Here is a 21,654-nt window from a genome sequence, read left to right as displayed (position 1 = left end):
AAAACATCACAACATATTCGGTCACCATGTGATATAGCTAAAGCCAGTTTACTTTGAGACCATAAAAACACAAATAAAAAGGACCTGAATAGTTACGAATAGTTCTATTTTCACGCTGTGTGGAAAGGTTTCACAGGTCTTTGTGATGACTCCCCTCCTGTCTGGGAAATGTGACTCCTGTAATTTGACCAGACACTGTGAAACTAAATGAGTTAACAGGCATGTGATAGAAACTATGTATTTTTCTCCTCCTAACATGGCTAACAAATGATAAACTGGATTTTTCCAAGATGGAAAATCATCATAGAGTCTCCTAAATAAGGAAGTGACTGTTTATGTACTGGTTTAAAATTTCCAGTATTCGCTCTAATCATGCTGACATCGACTAAACAAACCAAATAAATTTACAGATATTCACTGATGTATGTTGACAAGCTACTCAGAAATATGTGTGTTTCCACAATAGTAAATTGTAACTTGATCCAATAACAGACAAAATAGCACAAACACAAAGACAAAAACTGACCCTAGAGTGAGAAACAAACGAGTTTGATTGATTTTATAGAAAACATGTCTCCAGTATCTTGAACTTTCCTTGTGACATTACAGCAATGACAAGAAAATATTAAGCATTACACTTAATTAATTCGGTTGTAGGATGAGGGTTTTGATGTAAATTTGTGATCATATTCCAAATTGGTGGAGTACATTAGTCTGATGTTTGCATGGTGGTAAGGAAGCACTGCTTGGGTCTTATGTCTGATCAGAAAGTGGTTCCTTTTTATTTGTTTGTTTCCTTTTTTTTCCCCAACGTGTCTTGCCTCTGCAGTCCAGGCATACCATATGAAGAAGCTGGTTGCTTATATTTGCCAGGGCATGTTGTCCTTTGCAAAAAGAGTATCTGCGGACGATATCCAAATTGTGTGACCGACTTTATTAAATAGAGGATGCCTCTGGTATCCAAGCAGAAACCAGTATGACCTTCAGCCTTCAGGATTTTGAATCTTTAAACGTGTGTGTGAATGAGCGCTTGTGGGTGTGTGAAAAGGGGTCTGTTTGTCATATAGTTCAAGAGACAGTTATCCCAGATACTGACCTAATGCACGTAACATTTTGAATTCAATGAAAGTATATATATATAAAATAATAATTTTTCTCCAAGTTTTCTGCCATTTAACAAATAGAACTACTTTGGTCATTCTAACTAAGCTAAAACAAGAGCAGTTTGCTCTGGTTTGACTTCAGACAATGAGAGAAAAATGTATTTGTCTTTTCTTTCAGTGTATGTAAATATCTGGTTTCAACTGTATGTCATAACCTCTTTGAATTGAAGCATATTAGAAGGTGAATTTGATAAAACTTGGCTGCACTGTTTGACACTAAAATCATGCAGTTATAGTTTTATCTGCATTGATAATCACAGCTAATGAAAAGATTCACCATCTACTTCTACGATTACTTCCAACCTCAGTGTGAAATAAAACATAGTTCTTTTTTTTTTTAATTGGTTGTTAGTCAGCAAGTTTTGTTTTTGTCAGGCAGCGTCTTCTGACCTAGATTTCAGGACTACATATCATCTGGATGCTTTGACAATTTGACAGGTAATGCAATTTGGCAAACTACAAATAGGACAAAACTCCATTATGTGATTCCAATCTGGGATCCTGTGAAAAACAGAGACCTCCTAATCATGTATTCATTACTGGACGGACAGTGAGTGGAAATTGTCATGGCCACCTGCCACTGCCGTCTGTGCAGTCTGTATTGTTACTGGTTATTCAGTGGGCCGAGTGGTGGAAAGCTCTCTGACGTTGTTTGGTTTGTTAGGGAACTTTGTTCATTTATTAAAACACGCAAAAGGGCTTTGCTGTATTAACCACCGATGGGTAAAAAAAAAACAAAAAAAAAAAAACAAGGGCTCTAAATGTGGCATCAATAAGAGACAGCATGTTCTGTGAGAGAAACACAAAGGCTGCAGGTGACTCTCTGAGACGAACAGGATGTGCAGAGGTGAAACTTGATCCAGCGTGGAGCAAAAGTGGAGAAGCACTAAGTGGATTCATGATCTTTGAATGCTTTATTGATTCAATCAGCGCCTCTCCAGGCCATACATGGAGCTGTGCTTGTCTCGCTGCATGACATTTTAAAATGGAAATCAGGTCATTAAACATATGCAAGGGAACAGAGACGGACCAGGAAGTGGGGAGCGTGACGCATTAATTAATCATGAAGCTTTCAATATGACATGACACTTTTTTTTTTTTAAATCAATTCTGCATTCATGTAATATTTGTTTCCCCTTCTTTAGTCGTGGCTAATTTCTTCTGGGGATGGTCTGTTTAAGCATTATGTGGAAAGGACGAAAGCACGCAACAGAAAGCCACTTACACAACTCCATCCCGTCTCTATGCTGTAAAAATAACAAGGGAAACAGCTCTCTCCCTTAGATGGACCAGAAGGAACAGTTTGTCTCTCATGTTGTAACCATGATAACAATCAGCCTCCTGATCCAAGTCCACCTCCAGCTTTATAGGAGAGAGGATACGGAGGACCGTGCCAATTCACTCCTACCCGTGGTTTATAGTTAGGAAGGCTCCAGGCCAAAAGAAGTTTAGCCTTTCGAGACCTTATTTCCTTTCATAATTTGTCCACCAAATTAATAGTTTAAAAAATCTGAGAGCATTTCTGTACAACAACAGAGCCTGTTTAAAATAGTTGATTCATAACATATTTATTTACTATTCATAGGTGAACTTAGACGTCTTTGCAAAGCCATAATATACACAGATGCAATTCTGGACGTCTTCAAGGTTTGATCCAACGTGAACTAGAGCAGTGGAAAATTTGTTTTATTCTGACCCCTGCTGGAAATATTTGGTGTTGCAGCTCAATCGTTTGAGCAAACTTTATTTCTGTGGTACTTTTCATACAAACTACAACACAAACTGGTTAGTAGATTAAAAATACAACAGAATGATGCTTAATGGTGATGGACATGATATAACTTTAAATGCAATGAAAACATTCTTATTAAATAAGAGGAGAAAAGAAACACCATCTTTACTTCACAAGAAAGCGCCGCAGATTAAAAAATGAGACAGATGTATGTTTTCTACAACACAAACATAAAACAAGCCAACTAAATAAGAACAGTAAAGAATGCATTAACTATAGACTGATAAGTGGAACAATTTTAAAGAAGAAAAAGTAAAAAATAGTCATAACTAAATAATTCAAAGCTAAAATTGCTGAATTTGAGGCTGCTAATGTGCCTCAAAACCAAATTGAAAAAAAGAATTGTAAGTTAATACCTTGAAAATAAATATAAGAAGGTCCCCACCCAAACTAAAATAAAGGCTACATTACACAGACATGTTTCCAATTTACTATCTATGGGTTCATGAACCACGACGGACTTAAGAGTTTTGAAAACAAGTAAAATTCATTTATTTTTTTTTATTTTTTTTTTTTTAAAGCGTAACAAATCTTTAATATAAAGATTTTGAAATTTGTCAGAAATTTGTGCTGGTAGGTTTTTGCTGAAAATCAGGCAACTGGATTTTGGAGCCTGAATATTCCCTCCAGCAGATGGCGCACGTTAGTTACTCATCTTAAAGTAGAGCATTTAGGTTTTACATTGGCGTTTCTCTTTTTCTAACGTTATTTTCGCTCTTGGAAAAATACGCCGTCCGCTTTGCTGGGGAGAAATGTTCTGACATAATATCGATTTAGCTGCACACAAACTTATAAAGCGGCTACTTATCCAGGATCATGTCAGCAGCCACATTAATTATGAATGACTGATGAGTTACGCAGAGCAAATAGTACAGCTGCTGCTCCTATAGAGTGTAAAGTCCGGTAGGGAGCCTCTAAGATTAGTAAGCAGATGTAGCCAGAGGCTCCTGTTTCCTTTGTGTTGGCTGAAGGACAACAGAAACTCACACTGGAAAACATTATACTTCAAATGAATCAAGAGACAAACACAAATACAGCTTGTAGCACTGTTATAGAGGACAAATTTAATAATAAAAGTCTGCTCTGATGTGCACTTCATTTCCTGGCTACTTGACTCTTTAGTTTGGGTCTATTTTAATCCAGCAACTTTCCAGTTCTTTTGTCTCAGTTGCAATAAGAAAGTAACTCAGACAAATGCCATGGTTATTGTACCTGCATATCTTGTTTTGCCTCTTGATGTCACTCCACAACTTCCCAACGGAATTAAGGTTTAGTATTTGCAAAAATGTAAAAGCTGATGGTCACCTTAAGATGTTCAGCGTTCTTCAGTCTTTGTTTCGGTGGCTGCCAACGCAGATTCTGTCTGAGAATTTCTGCCTCTGTAATCAATCGATAAATCGATAAATGATGTGAAGGTCTTATTTATTTTTCGTTTTTCCAGACATTTGTTTTTGCTCTACAACTCTTAGTTTTGTGATAAACTAAGTTTTGTGCTGTGCTTGAGCTGTTCCTAAACTGCACATTTTGCTACATATAATAAGAGACAAGCTCTTCTCAGGCTTCTTTCTTCTTTTTTTTTTAAGTTGAGAATAAATACAGCTTCCTGAGAGTCCTGTTTGAACATGAAAACCCCTAATAAAGGCTGTGAGGTTTATGTTCAGTCTATTCTTCCACATGTGTAGGCAGTTTAAAGGAGCAGTTGTCCTGTGCTTACATAAGCACAAATGTGTGTGTTGTACTCTCAGTTCTAGGTTTGTATCTTTCCTTTGTGAAATGATTCCTTTGTGACTAAACAAACACAACATTAGGCTCTTGTTCTTTCTGGTCTCAGTGTTGAAACACTTGAGTCATTCACCTCCCACCCTCGCCGGGTCAAAGTTTCGTGTCAGAGGTGCAGCGTTTTCTCTGACAGCGGAGCTCTGGCACGGGAAACCTACAGAGGGATGGAGTCATGTTCATTACATCATCTTTCAGGCATGCGCAAACAAGCAGAAAACTGGATCTGATTAAAAGCTGCACATGTGCACCACACACAGACCCACGCCAAGCCCAAAAGGCCCGTCGGTGATCATAAACTCCTGAAGCTAGGAATCTGGAAATGGAGACTTGAGATCCGCAATCACAAGGCTGCAGAGTGACTTTTGTAAACACTCTGATTCTGAAGACGGCAAAATTGGCTTGTTTGTTAGTTGGTGTGTTGCCAAGGAGGTTCTCCGGTTTCTCTGAAGATTTCATGTTTTTGCTCTAAAGTCTGCTCCCTTTGATCTTATAACGAAGTCAGCAACAATGCAACTTTTACACATTCATCATGTTTGACCTGCTAAATAAACAACACATGAATCAGGCTCAGCTGTTTTACATTCATGCAAATATCACATCAAGGTTTCCAGACGCATATACAAACAACTTGGAGGTCTTGGTTTCTGCTTTTAAATAATTCAATATTTTCAAGCACAGTTTCTGATGTCGGTTTGTTATCTTTCAGTAGAAGAAAACATTTGAGTCATTTTATTTCTGTTATTAATTTCAAATATAAGATTTTTTTTTTTCATAGGCTGCATTGTTGTAATCACTTTTGGTCTTTTCTTCACAAACTTCTCAATGTTGGAATGTTGGGGTTATCCGTGTGGCTTTTCTTTTTTCCTTCCGCTTAACTTTCCATTATATTTTGATACAGCACACTGCGAACTGTGGAAGAAACATAACAAGAGTCTTTACAATACCATGCAGCTTAAAGTTACTATTTTAGAACTAGTTATAAATTAATACAAACAAATCCCAAAGACACCATATGTATATATAAACATTTATTGTTGAGGATATTTTATATTCAGCAGTGCTTTTTAACCTGTCCTTTTTTAATAATAATAATAATAATAATAATACACATTCTTTGTGTTAACAGAGTGTGGAGTTCAGGTACAAAAAAAAATCTCAGCAGTGACTTGTGGGTTATGACACACGTGTGTGTATCTGTGTGCATACTTTCAATCTGAGATGGGATTTTACAGTTAATACACATCTTACAAGCCACCAGATACCAATAAGCCCAAGAAAAAAAAAAAAAAAAAAGTTATCCACTTTAGGTGACTGTTCACCAGAAAACAAAGGAATACAAAAGTAATCTGTCTGGAGGAAATATTAGCAGATGTGGACATGGAAAAAGTGCAGAGATATTTAAAAAAAAAAATAAAAATAAAAGAGTAAAATATTTTTCCTAAGGAATGTGAAGCTTTTTGGTCAACAGAAACTTGATGTTCACAAGTGAGGACGTCATGCCAGCATATTGTTCCTATAAACAGTATATACAACGTTCAAGTAAGTCCTGGTTAGCAGGTCAGAGGAACGTTCTGATCGATGCCCCTGGATTCCCAACTCGGCTCTACCACTGAACCTGTGACGACGAAGGCTTCAAATGACAACTTCAATCTGCAAGACGGAGCTGGAAGGAAACATTTTTCGTGTCTCAGTGAGCTAGCAAATTGTTATAGAAAGGTCAAAACAAAATAAGGGGAAATGGCATTGCTTCATGTAAAAATGTCCAAATTTCTTTTCTTTTTTATAAGTAGACTTTTGTTTCCTGGGGTCTACGCTGTGGAGTTAAAAGCAAGTGGTCTACTGCTGCATCATCTGCACTACGTGTGTTAGTCTTTGGCATGATTGCGCATCAAAATCTTCTCTGATTTGTATTTTTCTAAGTTTTTTTTTTTTTTAAATAAGCATTATACTAAACATTTTGACCTAGTTTATACTTTTTTGATCGAAATAATTGATGTTAAAATTGCAACTGTACCAAAGCAAGATCTTCAGCTAGATTAGAACAGTAAATAAGTAATTTGTTTTTTTTTTGTTTTTTTTTTACACAAGGAGATAAACCAAGGTTATCTACGTGATTTTAACCCACGTCACTGACTGGGTTCAGACCAACCATTACAGCACACCAGGTCCAGTCCTGCCAGCTTTTCAAGAGGGTTTCAATAAACAACACCTGCAAACCACAGCGCCTCATGCTGCCGCGCTCCATTAGAGCCCAGAGTCATCAAAAGTAAGCACGAACTTCTGACAGGTTCTGCTGCTTTAACACATCGTTTCAAAAGAAGCTCTGATCTCAGCCGCAAACAGAACGGGCAACACAAGTCTCCAAATGTTTTTTTTTTTTTATTATTATTTTCAGATTTTCCTCAAAGCTGTTGTTTGTTACTTGGTACTGTGCATGACTACTTCACGTGTATTATAGCGCCATATAAAAGAAAGAAAGAAAAAACAAAAATCATGTAAAAAGTCTGGACAGGTAAATATAAAGGCTCAAAATAAGAGCAGCTGAAATGACACGTTTTAAAAACTAATGAGATTTACAACATCGAGAACAAACATAAGAAACATGAACAGGGAGAGGGCGATTCCAGTTATTTCCCTTCTTCTCTGATGTATTGTTCAGGCTGAGCATGCCTTGCCCCATTAGTTTGGCACAGGACTAAAACTTTCACGCAGTGAGATGAGACCAGGGCAATGGCTGAAATTATTCCACGCGATGAGATGAACAGGAGGGTTGGCTCGGAGGAGGAAGGCCGTGCTCCGTCTCTACTGGTCCCTCTCCACTCGCCTCCTGCGGACTGAATACAGCATAAAAGAAACCACAATTTTTTAAAAAAGCATTAACATATCAGAGATTGGCAAAAAGCAAGCATGCGGTATCGTCTCTACGCTTCACACGGCTGTTAGTCCGACTTAAAGACAGGAAGTGAGACATCGTCAACTTTGTGGTCAAAGTTTAAACCATTTCAACAGCGTGTGTCAGCATGTACAGGAAACAAGAAGTGAGATGTCGTCACTCTCAGGGTTTTCAAACTGTTAATGCAGTGAATGCATCACTCAGACACTGTGAAGGAAGCCTCTGTTACGATCAACCCCTTGACACACCCCATGCATCAGACCTGTGCAACGGCAGCTCTGACAGGGGGAGGAGCTAAAGGAAAGAGGAGAGTTGGTCACTGCTGACTGCAAGCTGAACAGAAGTTCACAGAGGTCTAAATTTAACTTGTCAGGATATTTCCGTAGCAACCGATACCAGCTGATAACTCAGTTGTTTTAATTTTAAAACAGGAGGTTAATTTCATCCGTCTTTGCGTGCGTATGCGAATCATACCGAGGTCGTTGTTCTTGGTGATGGCTGCAGCAGCCCGGGACCGAGGCCCCTGCTGGGTGAAGTGGTAGCCGAACTTCACTATGCTGTTGTTCTGTTCCAACATCTTAGCTATCTCCATCTCCGCGGTGGTGCCCAGCTGCTGCCGCTGAGGAACACACAATCACAAGGAGGTTAACGGGGAACGACGGCAGGAAGAAGCTCCCACCGCACGGAAACAGTCCAGCTTCCTCCTTTCAGCTGGAAGCCGTACTATTAAAACACACATGGCTGTCAGGACAAATGACGGCTAGTTATTTGATCATCAACATACATTTTTGCCCCTTTATGAAACCACAGTGATCTAAAACAGGGGGTCCAAATTGCAGCCCGAGGGCCATTTGTGGCCCAATAAAAGATTTTGTGCGGCCCTTCACCTTAACGTTGGAATACAGCAAGCTAAACATGGGCGAAAAAAAGATATTCTAGCCCATAATCAACCCAAAAAATATGTCTGCCTTGTAACAACTCAGAGTTAAAGATCCTTTGTGTTTATTCGATCTACAATGATTCAAAGATCCTTCGTTTACAAAAATCTCTTTAGTTAATTTAAAGAGAACCTTGCACATTTAGTTTATTGTTGAGAAAGTACAATTAAAAAAAGAACAATAAATGTGTATGTAAACTTCAAGGGCTTTCATCTTGATCATTCTGGCCTTGGACATCACTGATCTAACATAATAAAGAAAGGACAAAGAAGAAGAAGGACTTTGTGTTGTTCTTCTACTTCATGACTAAAATGAAGTTAAACCTTTAACTCTATCATATTGCTACCATGCAGAAAAAAAATGGGAAACCATTTCCTTAACATCACCAGCTAAAATCCAGCTACTATTACCTACAAATCTATTTTTGGCTTCGAACTACGGTGGAAAATATCATTTAATATCTCAAAGTTGTACTTTTGCTCCCTACAGGCTGAGCTGTATGTGACTAGCAGAGCGAGTTTAATTCCTCGCTTTACGTTACTCACCTGGTTGTCTATCTTGATCTCGGTGAGTGTGTCATTATCTCGCAACGCCTCCACCAAAGACTGCACTCCTGTTCCAGTGATGAAATTGGACTCCAAGTTCAAACTCCGCAGCGTCTTGTTTTCCCGCAGCATGTCGCTGAATGCCTAGAAGACAGAAAGGGAAAGCAAAAGAAAAAAGAAAGAAAGAAAGGAAGAAAGAAAGAAAGAAAGGTGTTACGACGCAGTTACGTGTCAACAGAACCATTAAAAGCCCACAAACCGCTCCATCTCACCACAGCAACTGGGTCGCTACTCCGTGTCGCTGCCAGGCTGAACTTTGTGACGTGTGTGTTCTTCTCCATTGCTTTGGCAAAGTCTTTCAGCGTGGGAATGGGAATGTTCTGGGGAAAGAAGATCGTTGGTGTTGGAGGAGGCTGTATCCTACGCGGGTCAACTCTGCGTTTGGACTTGTGCGTACCTTAATGTTGTTAAGGTTGACCTCTTTCAAGGAGCCGTCGTTGTTTTTTATCCTCTGCAGCGTTTCTTCTACGTTGGTGGGGTTGGGAGGCTCATCGAACACCGGGTTCATCTTCTCTCCTTTCACCACGTCTGGAAGAGACACAATATTGACCTCGTTGCGGGTAATTACAAAGAGTGAGAAAAAAAAAAACTTCATTGTACTCACTGTTGTAGCCCTCTTTACTTCCAGTTCCATCGTATGTCTGATTACTGGTGACCAGTGTGTGCACACCCAGAATAGCTGTAAACCAAAGGAGGAAAATCTGTTCGATAACTGGTGAGAAATAACCGTGTAAGCAGAAATTCTGCAGTTCAGTGTGAAGGTAAGATGATCTAATCTGGAGAGCATTGCTTATGGGAGGTGCTATGCTGCTCAGTCAGCCCTTTTTTTTCTTTCATCCATCAGCACACGGCGTAAAAGACGATGCCAAGGGAAAGGCCGAGGGGGGAAAACGGCTTGTATTTTTCCATCCCAGGAAAGACTCGGATCAGACAGATGTTGGCTGGATGCAGCTGCAACTGGATTTTCTTTTAGATGAGTCACACTGATGTGTGTTTAAGAGCTGCTGTTCCCCTGCAAGAGTATTTATATCCCTTTCCACACATAATACATCATCTGTAATAATTCAAAAGTGGAAGGAAAGTTGTACAATTTTTTGTTTTGCTCTCTGGAAAGTGGGGACGGATCTGTTGCAGGACGCCGGCTCTCGAAAACGCTTTCTGACGGCTTTCCATCAACAGCGGTTTTCCCCGTTCGACTCTTCCATGCAGGTCTGAGTTAATGAATGCAGAATATCAAGTCGTCCAGGAAACAGATTCTCCCACCTGAAAGTGCCACCATGAAACGTTTATTAAACGTCGTCATTCTTACCTGCTAAATCACACAATTCGGTGTCTGTGGCGCTGCAGAGAGCTTCTTCTAATTCTGGATCGAGGGTCGTGGCTTCTTCCTGGAACATTTCTTTTGGTTTCTGCTTGGGAACAAATACTTTACCTGTGGAGGAAGGACACACAAGTCAGATGGGAAACTTGCATGAGATTGTTATTCATTAGGAGCTTCTGATTAAGGTCGCTGGGTTAATTTCGGCTTCCCTTGCTACATGTCAAAGTATCAGTGGGAAATTCAAAAATAAATGTATGCTGAATCTTGCTAGCATGTTGAAGTTTCAACCCAATAGCTCATTGGAACTAAACATGAGTGAAATTACTGCATTTCATTTTCTTTCTGGGAATTTTTAGCATTATTTTAATGAGCTCTAAGTGATGCGTTCCTAGAAAGAATATTAATCGCGACGTAGGAAACGTCTCAAACCGAGCTAGGAGCAGCCATGACTTTCTGACAGGATTTCCTTGGCAACCAATCTGAGGAAAGACGCCAACAGTGTGAAGAAAGTCATGCAACAAAAACTTGAGTCCAACATAAAGTGCACTGCTGAGGCAAAGAGCACTTACAGCTGGCAGATCAGCCATGCAGTGGGAGCTCTCTGCTGCCTCCGTACGCCCGTCCCCTTCCACACACAAACCCACCAACGACCGGTCCTCCCTCGTTCTCTTCCTTCCAACTCATTCAAGTCACTCAAATTGTTCAAAGTGCTGCCCAGTGGGGGCTCTGGCACTTCCTGTAAACCCAGTAAACACTAAATACAGTCATTAAGCAGCATTCAGAGCCAAGCCCTCAGTGGAGATATTTAACCCAGAGGAGGGGACAAATGACAGAGACCAAAGGACTGTCGAGTAAAGAATTTGTCTTCTGTGCGATTTTATGCAAACATTGAGCGAATGGGATAGTCACACTGGACCTTAGAGTAAAAACAGAACAACAGCAATGCCTGAACAGGACATGTGGTGTCAGAACAATTTGGCAACTAAAAAAAAACAGATTCCACCACAAACAATGCAACTCTTTCTGTTCAGCTGCTTCAGACCAACCATGAAGAATCTGTCTATCTGACATGTAAAACAAATCACACACAAGCTACAATGTGAGGTTTTTACTTATTTGTTAGGTAACTATGTGGCACAGCATTCGGAGCGTCACAAACACTAATGGTGTTCTTGGAAAATATTCCCAAAAAAGTGGACACAGAAACTGCATTTAATCACATTTTCAAGCTTACTGGTATTTATTGATGCTGTCGTGGGACAAATGATGCAGAAAATAGTCAAAAAAAAAACTAACTTTTTTTAATTTACCATCAGTAACTGCGACAATACAATAAATGCCAACCCCTATCCAGTAGAAGTGTGTATTACTGCTGATCAGAAATAGTCTCACTCTGAAGACATTGTTGTTGTAGGACAGTCCCATGAACAGGAGCCTCAGTGTGTCCATCATGTCCTCCATTTTCAGAACGTCGTTCTTTGTGCATTCATCTCCAGATCTGACCCCGGTGACCTCCATCACCGGCTCAACTTATTTAACTCAGATCCCCAAAAGGTGATGACAAAGAAAATGTAATCATAATTGTAAAATGGGAGGTTGGAAGTCTATTATACTCTTATTTTGTCAGTGGACAGGATAGTAATCCATGTTACCAGCATAGAGAGTAAAACTGAATTTTATTCTGTCCAACATGCTGTTTCTTTTTACTCCTTTTAGCAGAACAAAGCAAAATACATGCCGTAATAACAACTCATTTCCAAAATGTTTATTGGATCTTCTGTGCTTTCAAAGACATCCAACTTAAAAAAAAATTAAAAAAAAGCCAACTTAAGAGATTTTGAAGTTACCACAGATTCTCTGCTTCGGTGGCCACAACATGAGTTAATAAGGCCGACAAACCCTGAAGCAACTCTAGAGCAACTGAAAGGAAAGACAATAAGCACTGAAATTAAGCCATTAAAGATCTGCAGTGGTTTCTACGGTATTTGAGCAAAGCCGTCTTCCACTGACATTATTAACATCATTGGTTCTGAGCCTCACACACTCAGAACCACATTAAATATCAGTAGGGGGCGAGTATAACAAGGGAGGACAGAATCCACAGAACCACCAGCCAACAGTGATCCAAGTTTTCCATGTTGTCATAGGAAGTTATTGAACACATGAGCAGGCAGAGAGAGAGAGTTTAATTTCCAACTCGCTGTGGGTAAATCCAGGAAGGACGTCAGTTCCATGTTTCCTCTGCTTTCTTATGAGATTTCAGATTTTCATCTGCTTCTTCTGCTATGTTTGTTACAAACATTGCATCCAAACTGTGGTTATGATTACCAGAACCGTGTAAGAATAGAGCAGACATGTCGATAAAAGACTAGGTTGTGTTTTTACAGCAGTCCATCTGGTTCTACAGGGATTTGTTTTGTAAGAGAAGCTTCCTTCCTGAGTGTATTCACTCTGATAAAACAGATTTCTGCTTGTTTGGAGAATCCTTTTTTAGTAATTGTTGGGAAAGGTTGCAAACCTGACAGCTTATGACATTAATGGAAACAAAATAAGAATAGTTGAATAGATATTGTGAAAACAACAAATGTTTCAAGTCTCATCTCAATTCAAATAAGGCTTAAGCGTAGATTTGCATAGCTGCTTCTGAGAAAGAATAGCGATCATCCAGACTGGTCAAAAAAAGCTGAGATTTTCAGATTACTGGAAAATAAAGCCTTTGTAAAATCCATCTTTGTTGGTCTGTAAATGCTACAACAATCAGCATTTTACTCAGTGATAACTTTCCCGTTCGTGCTCTTCACGCTCTATTGTAACAAGCCTGGGAAAGCGACGGGACGAGCCGCAGTGTGAAAACGATATTTGTATCAGTGCGAGATTATACATTATGTTAATTGTCAGCTATAATTTCAGAAAAGCTTCTTAGCATTGCAGGTTTCTCACACAAACATGATACCAGGATGAGAACTTCAATAGATGTGCCAACAAGGAGGAGGTTGTGATAACAGCTGCACACGCTGCAGGACTTGGGATAAATATCCAGCAGCTCTTTATGAACTTTAACATGTCAGCTATTAAAGAAATGAATCAAATATAGTCTAGGTAGCCTTTTGGGTTTGTATTTCTGCACACACCGATAGTGATGATGACTGTGATTCAATATCTTGAAATGTTGAAGCCAAATGAACAGCCGACGTTACACTCCAAAGAGTTTAACTGTAGGCCAGTTAAATCTTTATCAAGACGAGAAAAACCAGATCTTTCACTTTTACTGTAGTTCATTTCTGACACGACATCGTGGAGATTTTTCAGCTGTCAATCTCTAACATCACACAAAGCACGCTAAATCGTATTAAACAAAATAAAAACGATTGGAGAGCAAAACAGAACTGCTAAAATGCTTTTAATCATTTTTTTCTGCCAAATTTGGATCAAACCATAACAAGGCAGAATCGTCAGAGTGGGGTTTAAGACACACGTCTACTGAGTGCTGGTAATAAAAACACATGGTCACGATGAAGCAGTAAACTGGTTTCTACCTCCCATTACGAAGCACCAACCTTCCTCCGCCACAGAGAAGCATTAGTAATCCCAGACACAAACAGGAATTACTGCTGTTTGTATTCCTCTGATACACCCTGAATCCTTTTCTCCAAAGGAATACAGTTATTAGCCCGTGATAGCAACTACCCAGTTCTTACTCATGTGGTTTTATTCAAAATAAGCCACAAAAACCTGCAAATCATCATGGCTGCTGGGTTTCTGTTGGGTAAACACTTCTGATTCAGTTCCAGAGAAAACACAGCAATATCACAGACTTAATGTCATATCCGCATAGGTCAAAATACCAACTTAACTTAGCTTTATTTTTGTTCTATAGCAAAACAAATCAAACAAGTATTTTAGAATTTAACCAAAATATGTAAGTGTAGACAGGTTGAAGGAAGAATAGTAGAGAAGAAGATTTGCTTCATTCCAACTTTTTAGTACGATCTCTTGTGTCACTTTTTAGTGAATTAAAAGCTTTCAAATTCAATCACTATATCCTACATGACAAATTAAAGCTGAGGGTTTGCAGGGCGGATTTTGGAAGATGTTAATGACTGGGTAACATGTCCTGGTGTTAGGATAACAATGCCACTGAGGTTTTGTATGCAGAAACCCTGTAAACAAAACATGGAGGATCAAAATTCCCAGAAACCCCGAGAGAAATAAGCTTTTAAAACTAATATTACCAAGTAAAAAAGAAAAACAAAAGCGCCCTAAGCTAAACAGCTCTATCATAAATACGCTACATCAATGACCCGGCTACAATGTTTGCTGATACGGTTTAACCAGTTTACCTTAATAAATGGGTCAAAGCCAGGGTTTGGATTCCGCAGCAGATTTTAGTTTGGTACACAACCAGTGAGGAAATTTTTATCTTTAAACTTTTGAAGAGCTCATACGTAAGAAAACTTGCAGAAATGAGTCAAGGTCAGAAATCCCCTCAAGCGAGTGGATCTGTGTCGGAGGGTTTTTGTCCACAAGGTGAACAAATCACTCTCTTTCTCTGAGAATCCTCCTTCTCTGCCGTCTCCGTTTCATTCTCCACCAGATTAGCCAAACAAAACAACCTTAGAAACAACATCCTAATCCTAGAAGGAACCCTGACACTCACCTTTTTTCTCCCCAGTGAAGGGAACGATGTCGTCTCTGTCCTTGTACTCCATGGCCTCCTTCTCCAGGTATTTGAGCAGCCGATCCCTGTCGAACGGCCCAGTGGCCGACTTATCGGTCTGATCTTTCTGCCGCATACTGGCTGGAAGAAGCGCATTCTGCAGAGGAAGGACAAGGAGCATTTTGAAGCCACATGCGATTCAACATGTTTTAACATTTCATTGTGTCCGGAGAAACACTTTATTAACGCAGCTAAGTGAGTATCATAAAAACGACAATATAGGCTAATACACACGTCATGTAGTACAAGTCACCTTACTGTTGCCAACTTAGAGATACTGTTGCTATATTTAGCGACTTTTCAGTCAAAAAATAAAATTGTTATTAGCAAAAATCTGAATTGTCAGATGAGGCTTTTTAAAGTTCAATGATTGGACAGAAAAATGCAATCAGTTCTCCCCCAGAAAAACAAACAAGGGGACTGATTGATTCATTGCAACATTTTCCCCCTCTCAGAAAATGTTACAAAAACCTTTAAAGAACTCTCCACTACAATAGTATAAGAAATAAATAAAATATACCCATTTGCTAAATAACTGCTTTCGTTGGAAACAAATAGAAAATGCTACCAAACACAGAGCAATGAGCAAATGTTAAAACATGGATTAAAAAGCAGCAAATGAAATACCAGCTCCCTAAAACTACAATAAAAACGGATGTATAAACCAGTTTATCAGGAAGGATCCAGATGGTTTAGCTAAAGCAATGCAGAAGGAAAACCTGAATGGCTAAAAAAGGGAAACGTTCGTCAAGCCAGTTTGTCTCCAACAAAGTCCAACGCTTCCTTTGCAAGGCCGAGGAGTTTAGTCTTTCTCTTGACATGCAGCACAGAAGGAGCTGTGCTGCATGTCTCTACTGTTGCTAAGTGCTTCCTGTTGGTCTTGTGAGGTTATTTGTCCCACATCACATAACAGGACTTTAAATAAAGCCTCCACCCATTGTGGAGGCAATTTATGATTTTCTACAGTTTATAAGATAACACATGCAACATGACTGAGGGAGGCTGCTGCAGATTTAGCTCATTTTCCGGTTATAGCGGCTTCAGAGTGAGAGGTGTACAAAGAAAAGACTGGAGTTCAAAGCATTCCAGGAGAAACAACAGGAAAACAGCAATAATTTGAAGAGGGATTTCCTTCTAATTAAAACGTCTTAACCGTGTCGCAGTCAAACCAGTTCAATTAGAAGGTTTTTTTTATCTGACATTTTAGTCAAATCTCCACCACAGAAACCCCTCTCGTCCCCGATGAGGAGCCATGGAGCTCCTCCAGCCCTCGCCGGGCCCTGACCTCAGGATCCACCTCCTCCAGAACCGTTTCCAGCTGCTTCAGCTCCTCCTCCGACAGCTTGTTCAGGATCTCATCTTCGTCGATATCCTTGTACTTTTCGAGGTCCTTCTTGAACGACAGCGCCATGGTGGCTATAGCTTGCTAGGCGACAGCGAACGGCAAACAAACCGCGGCAGCCACTCTGGTCCTGCTCAGTGTTTCTGCTCCAGGTCACGGAGGAAGGGGGCAGTCTGTGGGAGAAAAACGAACAAATTATTTTTGTTTTCACGTCAGGTAGCGTAGAATAAAAAATTTAAAAAAATGCGAGGAGCTGCACATTCCCAGCCGAGATAAACAACGTGAACCCGTGGTTGTGAAACAATAGTGGGACACAGCTGTGCTGGAAAGCAGCCTTGTCCTTCCAGCGATGCAACACGCAGCTGGAACAAAAGACGAACTTTCTCAGGCTCTGACAAATCATCCGATTATTCCCATAAGGGTCAGAAAGAAAAAGAAAAAAACTCTGGAAATCATATGGAAAACATGATCAACTTCAGAAAACAAACAGAAGCTTTTAGTGGTTTTTGCAAATCCAGACAGATCCATTTGTTTTGGGACTAAGTGATTAAACATAACAATAGTTGAGGTTAAATAATCTAGACAAGAGAAGGAGCTGGAGTCTGGATAGGTTTACCTCAGTCAGAGGATTCAGCCTGCAGCTCGCTCTCCCACACCACATTTTAAATCTTATAATGACCTCATCATTTCCAGATCACCAGCAGGACTTCCCCGAAGGTCCTCCTGCCCATCACGCAAGGACGTGTGTGTTTATACGCAGGCTCACACATGCAGCGTTCTGAAAAGCTTGTGTTTAACACCTGTTGTATTTCAAGGTGATATTTATGTTTTTATGGCAGGTGAGTTTAGCTGGGAATCCTGAATGCTCCCAGACTACAGGGGAGTTTGATTTATCTCAAATCAACAAACTAAAAACAAATAAAAAAATTCAACTCAGTGCTTCGCCGCTGCAAAGATTCTTTCAACATGTGGTGGCAGCTCCCCGGAGGTTCCCTGACTGATTTTTATTTATTTATTTTGTCCAGAGAGCTACATAAAAAGTTTTTTTAGTCTCCCAGACTCCTTGCATCTACTCCTGCATCTAATTATTCATGAAATGGTGAAAATTTTCACAGGGAATTTAAAAAACTGACTGACTTACAGCAGGCCAAGCTGAACCAAAATGTTACTAATAACTATAATCAAAAGCAAATAAATCTAATAATCTGCTGCTTTAATCTCTCCCAAATGTCCTGCTGGGACCGCCTATGTAAAACAGATCCAGTTCAATTGACTTCAATCTGAATGTGGGTTTTCATTCTTTGGCCTCGTGGTTTGGACAGGAAACCAATCCAAACAAACTTTAAATTATTAAATACAACTCACACATGGTTGACACAAAGAAACAACCAGAACATAACACAATAATATAATACGATACTATACTACTACATAATAACAACCAAGCCTGTCGCAGTTAATCACATAATGAATTAAAAGGAGCAAGATAATTTCCATTCTGATGATTAACATGTTTTGAAGGGCAATTTTACTCACAGAGACATCACAATCCATTTTATTTCTGGTTTTGGTTGTGCGTGTTTATTTATTGTTTAAGGTCTTCCTGTTGCAGTGCTTAGTGTTCTCTACAAAACTAAATTTATTGGACTTTGAGAGGGTGAGCCTGCATTACTATGAAGATATAACTTGAAAATAGTCTCATAATAACATAATGGATATTTACATGGATAAATCATCCAGTAAATACATGATAATAATAACAATATTATCATTTATCGCAATAACTGATGAAACAATTTATTGTCCAGCAAAATCTGTTATTGTGACAGGCCTGATAATACAGAGTAATTACATTATAAATTGAAATATGGACAGCTGATCAAATCTACCATAAAATCTCGCAAGTGTTTATTCAGTATTTTTTTTATATTTTAACAAAAGCAATTTATCGTGCTGTATATTTTTTGCTTATGTTTTGTGAAATACTGCGACTCTGTGCTAGTATACCTTCAGAAACTCGCTAACTGCGCCTTCCTAGTGTTGCATCATAATCAAACTATCTGCTTCAATCCTTTTGTCTAAAAAAAGTCCCATGAATCCAAATAAGATGCAAATCAATCTAAATCATCCAGTAAATACATCAGCAGTCATTTGTGCTGTTCTCAGACATCAGTGGTATGATTTGTTTTCTCGTGAAATCACAAAACCCTCCAGATTGTTTCGGTAAAGAAACGAGCTGGCACACCGTGACACGAGAACCCGGAAAAAGACCACCAGCGTTTAAGGCTCCTGCACCGAGACCAAGTCTGAATAACGCTACCCAACTTTCCCTTATGTTCATCATGCATCATTCATGCCGCTCCACAGGCATTGTGCTGTAGGTGAGGCCCGGTGGTTTCAAGTGTGCAGACAGAGCAGTAATGGAGCATGCATACGGGGATAATGATGGCAGAGGATGGGCTCAAGCTGAGGTGGAGACACTGAGAGAATACATTAGTCCAACCTGATTGATTCCTTTCTCCCTCTCCTCTCCGCTAATCCTCCAGGACAACAACAGATGGCAGGATGCCAGCAATACAGCAAACTCGTGAGCCCGACGCTCACCTTCACCTTTCCTTCGCCGACTTGTGGACTCAGCCGACCGGAAACCTGACAACTTCATGTCGTTTTCAAAGGCTACGTGTTTTCCACGTTCAGACCGCATTAATCACAGTAATCTCGAGGTCAAAGCACGTGACCCCTGTTAGTGAAAACAACAAATTCACCACTGTTATCTGTAAAATTCTCTCAACAAATATCCAGATTATCTCCACACTGCATTCCTCAGTGAGTGAAGCTGGAGGAAGAATAATTTGTAAGCTCAATGGTGAGACAGGAAGTGGTGAGTAGAATTAAATTATAATGGAACAACGCCCCAACCATGCAGAAATGGACTATAGTTAGAATAACCCAGCTATAATGCCCATGGGACTCAGCACTGAACTTCCTCCTCTAGTTTTACTCTCCCCTCTCTTTCTCTCTCTCTCTCCCCCCTGTTGTTACTCTCCTTGCCGGTTTCTATGTTCGGTCTCCAGAGGTGAACAGCAGTGGGAGAGAAATGATAGAAAACAGATGGACTGAGATAGTAACAAGAAGGCAAATATTAAAAAAAAACTCCACTTTTATGCAAGAGACTAACACAAACATACATGTCTCTTCAGAGTTTGAATAAACTTAACAATTTCCAGACAGGAAGTGGAGTGTTTTTCCAACAAACACGCATGATTTGTATATTTCCCAGCAGTCCAAATCCACCATATGATATTATATACACAAGGACTCATCCTGTACTTCTTCACATGAAGTTGATGCAAATGCCAGGGTTCAAACAGTGCAGCTTGATAAATGTATATATTTGCTCCAAAACTCCTGCTCCAGTTCACTTTTCTGGCCGAATGCCAGCCTACACTCCCCACTGAAAAGGTATGAGGAAAAAAAACAAAGGCCATTTGTTCATATGCGGCTGATAACGTGGTGCAAAAAAAAGAAGAAGAAATCTAAAGCTGGCAAGGGACAAAACCCCTTTTCTACCTGATATCAGAATACCTGTCTCACAGCATACGTAAAGGCCACTAGGCTGTAAAGAAAAACTTCACTTCTCCAAGATTTGGGCCACACCCTTCATTCACCACTCAGTCTGCAGTTTACACTGCCTTTTGTGAGCAACACACAGGCTCGTTTTATCTCTTGAACGGGGAAGTGAGTTAAAAAACTTACTTACAAAAAGGTACAATAGCATCTGCAACAATCAGTGAAACTGATAAAACCACGTTTCTCAAAATATCCACCCTGGTGAATGCACCTTAGGAACCATGAAACGCCCGTCTTAGTCCCCCGGACAAGCACAGAGTGGACACAACATGCCCCGTCTCGCACTTGCATTGTCTGACTATGTAACAGAATTGGCCACGAATAATAATGAAATAAAATCAGACACACTTTACTTTAAGATTTTAAAATCCAGTTCTCTCATAAATCCCAAGATGACCAAAGGTTGCTTATCTCCGACAATAAAAATCACATCAGAAAACGCTACTAATCGCATACGTACTTCTAGGAATGTTACTTTGGAGACACCTCAGCTGTCATCATCATAAAGTATCTATCGGAAGGCGTTAGCTAACGCCTCCTGACATGTTTATGACTTACAACTGGCAATAAATGTGTTGGTAGCAATTATCAACACCAGGCGAAACCTTCCACTCCTTAGTTATGTAAAAGTTAAAACTAAACGAAGCCATTCATGGGACACTTTCGTTGGTAACTAGGCTACATTTGTCGGATGCAGAACACCGTGAATGAGATGTAGAAGCTAACACGCTAGCGCTTGAAGATGACTCAAGTCGCTAGCCGCTGAGCTAAACCCAACAGCGGTAATACTCTACAGCTGGCTTCAAAACTAGATTCACATAGTTATTCCAGTCGGCGCAGAGAAACCGCTTTCCTCACCTGAGTTGAAAGACAAGTAGCTGGGTAAAACTCCAAAGAGCACCAGACTCTGAAGAGACTGTGGCGGCGGATACTCCTGTGTGTTTGAGGTTTGTCACTCGGTCCAACCAAGGGCGGTAACACAGGAAGAGGGAACAGAAGGGACCCGTGATTGACGTCGAAAGGAACCAATAGAAAGACAGAATGTCCCACGTAAACCAATAGCGTAACTTGTCCCGCCCTCACATAAAATAAAATAAAATAAAATAAAATAAAATAAAGTAAAATAATGTAAAATAATGTAAAAATAAAAATAAAATAAAATAAAATAAGATAAAATAAAATTTAAACAGGCATATAGTCGTTTATTTATATATGGTGTATATAAAAGATACACAAATATGTATATATTTCTGACATTTAATCATTTATTTGCAATTTTTTTTTCAAATATATAAATATTTAGATTTCTTTTGACTACTTTGTGAATATTTAAAATGTTTTACATGAATATGAAACTAAGGTATTTGTCTTAATATCAATAGGATACTGACTTGGCATCTGTGTTTTGGATTTTTATATATATGCATCATTACAGTTTTCTAGCCAATCACCAATTACCGATCTTTAAAAAACC

At 39.5% G+C, this 21,654-nt stretch overlaps 1 protein-coding gene across 1 annotated transcript; it reads right to left on the bottom strand.

Annotated features, from left to right (window-relative positions):
• Positions 1 to 5,749: 5,749 nt before the first annotated feature.
• On the bottom strand, positions 5,750 to 21,168 carry tmod2 (tropomodulin 2). The gene is made up of 10 exons (XM_007560192.2): positions 21,039 to 21,168; positions 16,494 to 16,723; positions 15,149 to 15,305; positions 10,480 to 10,602; positions 9,775 to 9,849; positions 9,568 to 9,698; positions 9,383 to 9,490; positions 9,111 to 9,254; positions 8,102 to 8,246; positions 5,750 to 7,568 (listed from the first exon to the last, which is right to left on the bottom strand). The coding sequence occupies exons 2-10, from the start codon at positions 16,617 to 16,619 to the stop codon at positions 7,537 to 7,539; spliced, it is 1,041 nt and encodes a 346-aa protein (XP_007560254.1). The 5' UTR covers positions 16,620 to 16,723; positions 21,039 to 21,168; the 3' UTR covers positions 5,750 to 7,536.
• Between the last annotated feature and the right edge of the window lie 486 nt (positions 21,169 to 21,654).

The sequence above is a fragment of the Poecilia formosa genome, unplaced genomic scaffold (genome assembly GCF_000485575.1).
Source record: "Poecilia formosa unplaced genomic scaffold, Poecilia_formosa-5.1.2 Scaffold113, whole genome shotgun sequence".
In the NCBI taxonomy this organism is placed as follows: domain Eukaryota; kingdom Metazoa; phylum Chordata; class Actinopteri; order Cyprinodontiformes; family Poeciliidae; genus Poecilia; species Poecilia formosa.
This window is presented reverse-complemented; position numbering and strand designations above follow the sequence as displayed.